The sequence below is a fragment of the Sinohyriopsis cumingii genome, chromosome 1 (genome assembly GCF_028554795.1).
Source record: "Sinohyriopsis cumingii isolate HCF-2022 chromosome 1, ASM2855479v2, whole genome shotgun sequence".
Classification (NCBI taxonomy): domain Eukaryota; kingdom Metazoa; phylum Mollusca; class Bivalvia; order Unionida; family Unionidae; genus Sinohyriopsis; species Sinohyriopsis cumingii.
In genome coordinates this window covers 17,894,925-17,908,474 of record NC_142961.1, presented here as the reverse complement: position 1 = coordinate 17,908,474, position 13,550 = coordinate 17,894,925, and the positions used below count along the sequence as shown (strand labels likewise).

General features: G+C 33.7%; 1 protein-coding gene across 2 annotated transcripts in view; it reads right to left on the bottom strand.

Moving 5' to 3' along the window:
- Positions 1 to 13,550, bottom strand: part of LOC149806504 (guanine nucleotide-exchange factor SEC12-like) — a 47,805-nt gene that overhangs the window by 23,124 nt on the left and 11,131 nt on the right. For both annotated transcript variants that reach the window (XM_089953982.1, XM_089953991.1), the window contains exons 3-5: positions 6,663 to 6,898; positions 5,635 to 5,718; positions 2,108 to 2,223 (exon numbers count right to left, since the gene is read on the bottom strand). In XM_089953982.1, coding sequence (XP_089810108.1) covers positions 2,108 to 2,223; positions 5,635 to 5,718; positions 6,663 to 6,898 — 436 coding nt within the window. The remainder of the gene's footprint in view (positions 1 to 2,107; positions 2,224 to 5,634; positions 5,719 to 6,662; positions 6,899 to 13,550) is intronic.

Here is a 13,550-nt window from a genome sequence, read left to right as displayed (position 1 = left end):
AACAACAACAAATAAGTACAAGACATATATTTTTAATAAAGTAGAACTTTTTTTTAATGTAATGAAAATCTAATCCAGTAATCTATATGTGCCAAGAGACAAAAGTAACTTCATTTATTAACCCTAAATGGGTTTTGCTAAACTGTGCTGACAAGTTATTTTATGGTAAGTGTTTAAAACAAGGTCATTCATATCTAGCCATCAATCAAAGCATTGCTGGAAACAATATGACAGTGAACTCAAGTTCCATGAAGCAAATGAATGAAGTCTACAATCAAAGCATTGCTGGAAATAATATGACAGTAAACTCAAGTTCCATGAAGCAAATGAATGAAGTCTACAATCAAAGCATGGAAACGTTATGACAATGAACTCGCAAATAAATCAAGTCTATAATCAAAGCATTGCTGGAAAGTATATGTCCATGGCCTCAAGGGGCAAATAAGCATCTCTCATACTGAACTGTCTTATCTTCATGATGAGTCATCACAAGGATGAATAATACCTATCAAGGGTTTAGAAATATACACATATAACAATTTTTAAACAAAACCTTAAGTTTAAAGACAAAATATTCTTTGACTGACTGTAACCCCATTGTGAAAGAAGTGACCATGTCAACAAAGGAGAGAGATGGCCTTCATCTAGCTCTTTTACTGTGGCAAATACTATATTTCTCCTTATGACACAATTTTCACATTTACAAGCATTATATCATCAATCATACAAATTATGTCACAATGTATCCGTGTCATACAGTGTTAATGTACAGTGTTAACATTTTGATATGATTTTTTACTATTACATCCCATAGGCAAGCCCTGGTTAGGCTCAAGCTCATCAATCATACAAATTATGTCACAATGCATCCGTGTCATACAGTGTTAATGTACAGTGTTAACATTTTGATATGATTTTTTACTATTACATCCCATAGGCAAGCCCTGGTTAGGCTCAAGCTCATCAATCATACAAATTATGTCACAATGCATCCGTGTCATACAGTGTTAATGTACAGTGTTAACATTTTGATATGATTTTTTACTATTACATCCCATAGGCAAGCCCTGGTTAGGCTCAAGCTCATCAATCATACAAATTATGTCACAATGCATCCGTGTCATACAGTGTTAATGTACAGTGTTAACATTTTGATATGATTTTTTACTATTACATCCCATAGGCAAGCCCTGGTTAGGCTCAAGCTCATCAATCATACAAATTATGTCACAATGCATCCGTGTCATACAGTGTTAATGTACAGTGTTAACATTTTGATATGATTTTTGACTATTACATACCATAGGCAAGCCCTGGTTAGGCTCAAGCTCAACAATCATACAAATTATATGTGACAATTTATCAATAGCTTTTATATTTGGTCATGATTTCGGACTGGGTCTATTATGTCCTAAATGTAAGCCCTGGTTTGGACCTGAGCATTGACCAATCAGAGCAATGCATTATTCATATACTGTTACAGTGAACCATGGATGCACTGTTTTTGCACATGTACATTGGCTACTGTCAGTGAGCGATAACAAAACCCCTAACAATATCATTGTGGAATATAAAAAAGTCTCCTGCATTTAACTCGTACAAAAACAATTCAATAATAATTTGTCACATACTGCCAGCAACAAGTGACACTTTGATGCAGTATTAATAAAATTGTTTTATAAATTTCATATCTTCTTAATGCTCTAACAAGATGCCCCACTCTCTCCTAACCCAATGACCTAACAACACATTAAACTATTTATGAATTGATTGATCAATTCATTCATCCATATCCATCCATCATTCACCCTTTTATTTCCTTTAATACATGTCTATTATTTTTTATTGGTCAATTTTTCAGTAACTAACATGGATCCAATGGATCTGTCTAATAGCTGATAAAAACATGAAATAATAACGTAACACTTTTATTTCCTTCCATACATGTCCATTATTTTATTTTTTTATTGGAGATTTTCAAGTAACTCACATGGAACCAAAGGATATGTCCAATAGCTGACAACACATGAAAGGATTCTGTAACACCAGATTACCAATGTAACCCATCCATGTTCAAATGTAACATCAGCACTTTAAAAACATTTACCTGCAAGCTCTAAACCTGTACTCATCTTTCTGGTCTGGCCATTTAACGTCTGTAAATTTGCTCCCATCTTTGGTATTCCACACACAACATTTATTATCACGAGAAACTGTCACTATCTGAAGCAAGATAAAAATATAAATGAAAAATTAATTACATGCTCAAGACAAAGACTTCTACCAAGTACAAACTAGAGACTTTAACCATTACAAACATGCACATATATTTTGGCAACATCCCACCCCTACAAACATGCACACATATTTTGGCAACATCACACCCCTACAAACATGCACACATATTTTGGCAACATCCAACCCCTACAAACATGCCCATGCAACTCTCACCTGACTGGCTGTATTCAGGATTTGAAACAATTATCATCTATCCATCTTCCTAAAATATCATACCAAACATAATCACATTCATTCAATCCATGTCAATGGACCGCTCCGGTGGCCTTGTGGTTAGAGCATCCGCCTTGGAATTGGGAGGTCGTGGGTTCAATGCCCGGCCGAGTCATACCAAAGACTTACAAAAATGGTACTAACAGCTATCTCACTTGGCGCTCAGCATTAAGAAGTTAGTGTTAGGACTGGTTGGCCTGGTGTCAGGATAATGTGACTGGGTGGGACATCATGCTACGTGTCGGTGGCATGATGCCCTAGTGCTAGACATCACTATAAACTGCCACACTGCAGACATTGTAGCAATATGACTGAAAAATTGTTAAAGCTACGTTAAAAATCCTAAGCACACATACACACACCCATGTCAATGGAGTTTAGTTACAAGGATATGTGATCCCCAACCTCCTTTCCTACAGGATCCAAAACCTCTGTTGTCATCAACCCATCCATATAAACCATCACATCAAATATGCGTAGAATGTAGTTTTGGTTACAAGGAAAGCAGTCATAGATAGCTGCATGTATGTACATATAGGCAAACTGACTGAAAGATGGATGAGTGCATGCACTAAGAAAACACTGACTGACAGATGGATGCATGCATGTATCCACATATGAACAGACTGACTTACCGAAAGATTCATGCATCCACCAAAAAACACACTGACAGATGGATGCATGTTTGATGCACACATGAAGAAACTGACTAACAGTTGGATGCATGCATGCACCAATAAATACACTGAGTGACAGATGGATGCATGCATGCACACACAAACTGACAGCTTAATGGATGCACACACACATGAACACACTGACAGATGCATGCATGCACGCACATAAAAACAATAAGAGATGAATGAACGCATGCACTAACACAAAGCCACACTGGTTGTCATATGGATGAATACAAGCATGGACATACTGACTGACAGATGACAACATGCACACACAGACAATGATTGACAGAATGGATGAACACACACAGAGACACAATGAATGACAGCTGGATTGATGCATGCACACATAGACACAATGACCTACAAATGGATGGAAACATGCACACGTGGACACAATGAATGACAACTGAATGGATGCATGCACACAGACACAAAGAATGACAGCTGGATGGATGCATGCACACATAGACACAATGAATAACAGCTGAATGGATGCATGTACTCATAGACACAATGAATGACAACTGGACGGATGCATGCACACATAGACACAAAGAATAACAGCTGAATGGATGCATGTACTCAGACACAATGAAGTTCATATGGATGAAAGCATACACACATAGACACAATGAATGACAACTGTTTGAATGAACACACACATAGACACAATGAATGACAGCTGGATGAATGAACACACATTGACATAATGAATGACAGCTGGATAAATGAACACACACATAAAACACAATGAATGACACTGGATGGATGAACTCACACATAGACACACTGAATTACAGATGGATGAAAACATGCACACATGGACACAATAAATAACAGCTGAATGGATGCATGCACACATAGACACAATGAATGACAACTGGATGCATGCATGCACACATAGACACAAAGAATAAACAGCTGAGGGGATGCATGCACACACAGACACATTGAATTACAGATGGATGAACTCATGCACACATGGACACAATGAATGACAACTGGATGCATGCATGCACACATAGACACAAAGAATAAACAGCTGAGGGGATGCATGCACACACAGACACATTGAATTACAGATGGATGAAAGCATGCACACATGGACACAATGAATAACAGCTGGATGAATGAACACACATATAGACACAATGAATGATAGCTGGATAGATGCATGTACACATAGACACAATTAATTACAGATGGATGAAAGCATGCACACATAGACACAATGAATAACAGCTGAATGGATGCATGCACACATAGACACACTGACTGACTGATGGATGTATGCATGCACACAGAAGCATACACACATGGACACAATGAATAACAGCTGAATGGATGCATGCACACATAGACACAGTGAATTACAGCTGGATGAAAGCATGCACACAGACAAACTGAATAACAGCTGAATGGATGCAGGCACACATAGGCACATTGACTGACTGATTGCTGTATGCATGCACACAGACAAACTGAATGATAGATGTAGGGACATTGCTTATCACAATATATCTTTAATGTACATATATAAAAATACTGACAGTAAATTTCCCCATGTGTATAGTTATGACTAAATCAAATAATATGGGAGCAAGAAAATTCCAAAACGTTTAAATACTTATTACAAAATTGGCAGATTTCCATAAATTAATGCAAAATAATATCAACTTTCTCTGATGGTTCCTTCACCAACTGGTTAGTACCAGGAGTTATACCATACACCATAATTATTTCCATGCAAATTGATAAAGAACAAAATCTAAATTATCATAGATTTTCATACAAGTCTCTAAAAAGAATTTCTTTTCACTGTTTGTGGACTGGAATGTACTAGGCAGAAAAGTAATGCAGTGGTCATTTTAAACCATTCAAGGACCTATTATTTTAACAGTAAATATTACAGCTCGATCATTTTTCTCCTGAAAACAGATACAATTTGTTCTTTCTATTTTGTAATGCCAGTGAAATTCTCCAGACTGAGGCAGAAAATTTCATCATTATTGTTTTGGTTATTTGTGAGAAGATTGTCAATTAGTGAAACTTTGTAACTGCTTTCTTCTAAAGGTGTCTTCGGTAGTCATGGACAAGTTGAATACTCTGCAGGGCAAACAAACTGTTGCAATTTGCTGGACAAGAGAAATAATTTTTTAAAAAAAGACGTGAAATAGAAAATCCCCCCTCTGAACAGATATTAATTTGTAGGACTTTTTATTTATTGCTAATTTATCATATTTCCTAGTGGACTAAAATCAAGATCATCATTCTTTTGGCCAACCCTATTTCCTACTCGACAAAAGTCAAGGTCATCAATATCATTCTTATGACTTACCCTATTTCCTGCTGGACTAAAAACAAGGTCTTTAATATCATTCTTGTGACTATTTCCCAACAGACTAAAATCAAGGTCATCTATATCATTTTTGTGACTTACCCTATTTCCTGCTGGACTAAAATCAAGGTCATCTATATCATTTTTGTGAGCCTGAACTTCATATAGCTTCTTCAGATCATCAAACTGTAACATTAAAACACAAGTGCTGTAATAATGGAACCAATTTTTTCTAGTAAAATATGTTTCTTCGATAATACTTATCAAGTCATAATGCAGTTATCCAAGATTAGAATTTTTGAGCTAAAAAGCCAATAGTTATCTGCCCACCTAGGTGGCAAATAGTGATCTCCCCTTGATACCAGGATTGCCACCAAGTCCGGTGAAATTGTCATTTAATACTGGAGCAGAAGGCACTCTCTATCTGGATATAACTGTGTGACGCTAGGATTGTGTATGTATATTATGGCTGGGTAAGTATTTCAATGAATAATCCAAACAAATGAGTCCTCTCAAATTATATCTAAACACAACATTAAATACATCTGCAGACTGATTTTAAAACAAGTACATAAGAAATAGGAATGAATTAATTGTCCACTTCTTTCTCCTTATATACACCCTACAGCTCTACATGACATTATTTTCCTACTCAATCTATATAATGAGAAGATAGTTGCCAGTGTGTGCTACTGAACACAATCTTAACTCAGCAAGACAAACCCGAGGCACATGGCATTGAGTTCTGTGTCTATATTATAAACACTAGTTTCCAATCATCATCAACTAGTTGTTATTGTTAAGAAAAGATTCTTAAATGTCTTTGCAAGACTTTGAAATGAAGTGAAATTAGTATTATATGTGAACTATTCCCTTTAAGCAGTCTAACAATTCTTTAAAAACATATGTATATCCTCCATATATATGGAGATCTACCATCAAAGTTTTCAGTTGCATAGATAAGATATAAACACGTTTTATTACATACATTATGTAACATTATATGTAACAGAACCCACATGGTATAGAAGGTACTAAAATAGCACTTATTCCATTGTGCAATCCTAGACAAAACTTAGTGGCAGTGCATGAATACATTGATGTGAAAGAGAAAACTATTTGGATCTGACCTTCCAAACCCTAAGATATCCATCTGCTCCTCCTGTTGCTATGACACTCCGATCTGGACTGAACTGTACCACTTTCTGAAAGCTAGAACTTTTAGCAAAGTCTGTTTTCACACTTTTGATTTTCTCAACATCAAATGTAACACATTTTATTTGACTGTTAGTTTTGTTGTCTGTACTTGTGTTTTCTTTGTCTTCTCCTCCTTTTCTTTTTCTCAAGCCAGAAGAATCATCTGCTTCTGAAAACATAATGACCATGCAGCTTTCTACATAAAAATTTGCAAAGTTATTTTATTGCAACAAAATTGTATAAGAAGGTCTTATTTCAACAGGAATTCCAATGACAATAAGGTCTTATTTCAACAGGAATTCCAATAACAGGAATTCCAATGACAATAAGGTATTATTTCAACAGGAATTCCAAAGACAATAAGGTCTTATTTCAACAGGAATTCCAATGACAATAAGGTCTAATTTCAACAGGAATTCCAATGACAATATGGTCTAACTTCAACAGGAATTCCAATGACAATAAGGTCTAATTTCAACAGGAATTCCAATGACAATAAGGTCTTATTTCAACAGGAATTCCAAAGACAATAAGGTCTAATTTCAACAGGAATTCCAATGACAATAAGGTCTAATTTCAACAGGAATTCCAAAGACAATAAGGTCTTATTTCAACAGGAATTCCAATGACAATAAGGTCTAACTTCAACAGGAATTCCAATGACAATAAGGTCTAATTTCAACGGGAATTCCAATGACAATAAGGTATTATTTCAACAGGAATTCCAATGACAATAAGGTCTTATTTCAACAGGAATTCCAATGACAATAAGGTCTAACTTCAACAGGAATTCCAATGACAATAAGGTCTAATTTCAACGGGAATTCCAATGACAATAAGGTATTATTTCAACAGGAATTCCAATGACAATAAGGTCTTATTTCAACAGGAATTCCAATGACAATAAGGTCTAATTTCAACAGGAATTCCAATAACAGGAATTCCAATGACAATAAGGTCTAATTTCAACAGAAATTCCAAAGACAATAAGGTCTTATTTCAACAGGAATTCCAATGACAATAAGGTCTAACTTCAACAGGAATTCCAATGACAATAAGGTCTAATTTCAACAGGAATTCCAATGACAATAAGGTCTAATTTCAACAGGAATTCCAATAACAGGAATTCCAATGACAATAAGGTCTAATTTCAACAGGAATTCCAAAGACAATAAGGTCTTATTTCAACAGGAATTCCAATGACAATAAGGTCTAACTTCAACAGGAATTCCAATGACAATAAAAAGGTCTTAGTTCAACAGGAATTCCAATGACAATAAGGTCTAATTTCAACAAGAATTCCAATGACAATAAGGTCTAACTTCAACAGGAATTCCAATGACAATAAGGTCTAATTTCAACAGGAATTCCAAAGACAATAAGGTCTTATTTCAACAGGAATTCCAATGACAATAAAAAGGTCATAGTTCAACAGGAATTCCAATGACAATAAGGTCTAATTTCAACAGGAATTCCAATAACAGGAATTCCAATGACAATAAGGAGGTCTAATTTCAACAGGAATTCCAATGACAATAAGGTCTTATTTCAACAGGAATTCCAATGACAATAAAAAGGTCTTAGTTCAACAGGAATTCCAATGACAATAAGGTCTAATTTCAACAGGAATTCCAATAACAGGAATTCCAATGACAATAAGGTCTAATTTCAACAGGAATTCCAATGACAATAAGGTCTTATTTCAACAGGAATTCCAATGACAATAAGGTCTAATTTCAACAAGAATTCCAATGACAATAAGGTCTAACTTCAACAAGAATTCCAATGACAATAAGGTCTAACTTCAACAGGAATTCCAATGACAATAAGGTCTCATTTCAACTGGAATTCCAATGACAATAAGGTCTAATTTCAACAGGAATTCCAATAACAGGAATTCCAATGACAATAAGGTCTTATTTCAACAGGAATTCCAATGACAATAAGGTCTTATTTCAACAGGAATTCCAAAGACAATAAGGTCTTATTTCAACAGGAATTCCAATGACAATAAGGTCTAATTTCAACAGGAATTCCAATGACAATAAGGTCTTATTTCAACAGGAATTCCAATGACAATAAGGTCTTATTTCAACAGGAATTCCAATGACAATAAGGTCTAACTTCAACAGGAATTCCAATGACAATAAGGTCTAATTTCAACAGGAATTCCAATGACAATAAAGTCTTATTTCAACAGGAATTCCAATGACAATAAGGTCTAACTTCAACAGGAATTCCAATGACAATAAGGTCTAATTTCAACAGGAATTCCAATGACAATAAGGTCTTATTTCAACAGGAATTCCATTGACAATAAGGTCTTAGTTTAACAGGAATTCCAATGACAATAAGGTCTTATTCCAACAGGAATTCCAATGACAATAAGGTCTAACTTCAACAGGAATTCCAATGACAATAAGGTCTAATTTCAACAGGAATTCCAATGACAATAAGGTCTTATTTCAACAGGAATTCCAATGACAATAAGGTCTTAGTTTAACAGGAATTCCAATGACAATAAGGTCTTATTTCAACAGGAATTCCAATGACAATAAGGTCTAATTTCAACAAGAATTCCAATGACAATAAAGTCTAACTTCAACAAGAATTCCAATGACAATAAGGTCTAACTTCAACAGGAATTCCAATGACAATAAGGTCTCATTTCAACTGGAATTCCAATGACAATAAGGTCTAATTTCAACAGGAATTCCAATAACAGGAATTCCAATGACAATAAGGTCTTATTTCAACAGGAATTCCAATGACAATAAGGTCTTATTTCAACAGGAATTCCAATGACAATAAGGTCTTATTTCAACAGGAATTCCAAAGACAATAAGGTCTTATTTCAACAGGAATTCCAATGACAATAAGGTCTAATTTCAACAGGAATTCCAATGACAATAAGGTCTAACTTCAACAGGAATTCCAATGACAATAAGGTCTAATTTCAACAGGAATTCCAATGACAATAAGGTCTTATTTCAACAGGAATTCCAATGACAATAAGGTCTTATTTCAACAGGAATTCCAATGACAATAAGGTCTAACTTCAACAGGAATTCCAATGACAATAAGGTCTAATTTCAACAGGAATTCCAATGACAATAAGGTCTTATTTCAACAGGAATTCCAATGACAATAAGTCTAACTTCAACAGGAATTCCAATGACAATAAGGTCTTATTTCAACAGGAATTCCAATGACAATAAGGTCTAATTTCAACAGGAATTCCAATGACAATAAGGTCTTATTTCAACAGGAATTCCAATGACAATAAGGTCTTATTTCAACAGGAATTCCAATGACAATAAGGTCTAACTTCAACAGGAATTCCAATGACAATAAGGTCTTATTTCAACAGGAATTCCAATGACAATAAGGTCTTATTTCAACAGGAATTCCAATGACAATAAGGTCTAACTTCAACAGGAATTCCAATGACAATAAGGTCTAATTTCAACAGGAATTCCAATGACAATAAGGTCTTATTTCAACAGGAATTCCAATGACAATAAGGTCTAACTTCAACAGGAATTCCAATGACAATAAGGTCTTAGTTTAACAGGAATTCCAATGACAATAAGGTCTAACTTCAACAGGAATTCCAATGACAATAAGGTCTAATTTCAACAGGAATTCCAATGACAATAAGGTCTTATTTCAACAGGAATTCCAATGACAATAAGGTCTTATTTCAACAGGAATTCCATTGACAATAAGGTCTTAGTTTAACAGGAATTCCAATGACAATCAGGTCTTATTTCAACAGTAATTCCAATGACAATAAGGTCTAACTTCAACAGGAATTCCAATGACAATAAGGTCTAATTTCAACAGGAATTCCAATGACAATAAGGTCTTATTTCAACAGGAATTCCAATGACAATAAGGTCTTAGTTTAACAGGAATTCCAATGACAATAAGGTCTTATTTCAACAGGAATTCCAATGACAATAAGGTCTAATTTCAACAAGAATTCCAATGACAATAAAGTCTAACTTCAACAAGAATTCCAATGACAATAAGGTCTAACTTCAACAGGAATTCCAATGACAATAAGGTCTCATTTCAACTGGAATTCCAATGACAATAAGGTCTAATTTCAACAGGAATTCCAATAACAGGAATTCCAATGACAATAAGGTCTTATTTCAACAGGAATTCCAATGACAATAAGGTCTTATTTCAACAGGAATTCCAATGACAATAAGGTCTTATTTCAACAGGAATTCCAAAGACAATAAGGTCTTATTTCAACAGGAATTCCAATGACAATAAGGTCTAATTTCAACAGGAATTCCAATGACAATAAGGTCTTATTTCAACAGGAATTCCAATGACAATAAGGTCTTATTTCAACAGGAATTCCAATGACAATAAGGTCTAACTTCAACAGGAATTCCAATGACAATAAGGTCTAATTTCAACAGGAATTCCAATGACAATAAGGTCTTATTTCAACAGGAATTCCAATGACAATAAGTCTAACTTCAACAGGAATTCCAATGACAATAAGGTCTAATTTCAACAGGAATTCCAATGACAATAAGGTCTTATTTCAACAGGAATTCCATTGACAATAAGGTCTTAGTTTAACAGGAATTCCAATGACAATAAGGTCTTATTTCAACAGTAATTCCAATGACAATAAGGTCTAACTTCAACAGGAATTCCAATGACAATAAGGTCTAATTTCAACAGGAATTCCAATGACAATAAGGTCTTATTTCAACAGGAATTCCAATGACAATAAGGTCTTAGTTTAACAGGAATTCCAATGACAATAAGGTCTTATTTCAACAGGAATTCCAATGACAATAAGGTCTAATTTCAACAAGAATTCCAATGACAATAAAGTCTAACTTCAACAAGAATTCCAATGACAATAAGGTCTAACTTCAACAGGAATTCCAATGACAATAAGGTCTCATTTCAACTGGAATTCCAATGACAATAAGGTCTAATTTCAACAGGAATTCCAATAACAGGAATTCCAATGACAATAAGGTCTTATTTCAACAGGAATTCCAATGACAATAAGGTCTTATTTCAACAGGAATTCCAATGACAATAAGGTCTTATTTCAACAGGAATTCCAAAGACAATAAGGTCTTATTTCAACAGGAATTCCAATGACAATAAGGTCTAATTTCAACAGGAATTCCAATGACAATAAGGTCTTATTTCAACAGGAATTCCAATGACAATAAGGTCTTATTTCAACAGGAATTCCAATGACAATAAGGTCTAACTTCAACAGGAATTCCAGTGACAATAAGGTCTAATTTCAACAGGAATTCCAATGACAATAAGGTCTTATTTCAACAGGAATTCCAATGACAATAAGGTCTAACTTCAACAGGAATTCCAATGACAATAAGGTCTAATTTCAACAGGAATTCCAATGACAATAAGGTCTTATTTCAACAGGAATTCCATTGACAATAAGGTCTTAGTTTAACAGGAATTCCAATGACAATCAGGTCTTATTTCAACAGTAATTCCAATGACAATAAGGTCTAACTTCAACAGGAATTCCAATGACAATAAGGTCTAATTTCAACAGGAATTCCAATGACAATAAGGTCTTATTTCAACAGGAATTCCAATGACAATAAGGTCTTAGTTTAACAGGAATTCCAATGACAATCAGGTCTTATTTCAACAGGAATTCCAATGACAATAAGATCTTATTTCAACAGGAATTCCAATGACAATAAGGTCTAACTTAACAAGAAATCCAATGACAATAAAGAGGTCTAATTTCAATAGGAATTCCAATGACAACAAGGTCTTATTTCAACAGGAATTCCAAAAGCAATAAGATCCATTTTTAACAGGAATTCCAATGACATTATAAATACATTTACCAACATGAATAATCTTTATTTCCAAACATGAACTCTATGTAAAAAATTTTAATTTAAATTATTTCGTTAATGTCTTTATTATACAGCACACACTGTGGTAATATGAAGCATCAAGAATGATATTATGTATTAACATTAAGCATCAAGAATGATAATATGTATTAATATCAATCATCAAGAATGATATGTATTAACATCAAACATCAAGAATGATAATATGTATTAACATTAGACATCAAGAATGATAATATATATTAACATCAAGCATCAAGAATGGTAACATGTATTAACATCAAGTATCAAGAATGATAATATGTATTAATATCAGTCATCAAGAATGATATGTATTAACATCAAACATCAAGAATGATAATATGTATTAACATTAGACATCAAGAATGATAATATATATTAACATCAAGCATCAAGAATGATAATATGTATTAACATCAAGCATCAAGAATGATAATATGTATTAATATCAATCATCAAGAATGATATTATGTATTAACATCAATCATCAAGAATGATATGTATTAACATCAATCATCAAGAATGATAATATGTATTAACATCAATCATCAAGGACAATATGTATTAACATCAAGCATCAAGAATGATAATATGTATTAACATCAAGCATCAAGAATGATAATATGTATTAACATCAATCATCAAGAATGATAATATGTATTAACATTAAGCATCAAGAATGATAATATGTATTAACATCAAACATCAAGAATGATAATATGTATTAACATCAAGCATCAAGAATGATAATATGTATTAACATTAAGCATCAAGAATGATAATATGTATTAACATCAAGCATCAAGAATGATAATATGTATTAACATCAAACATCAAGAATAATGTCATGTAATTATACCAGGCATCAAGAATAATAATACCATGTAATAACAGGGTCCTGAATAGATG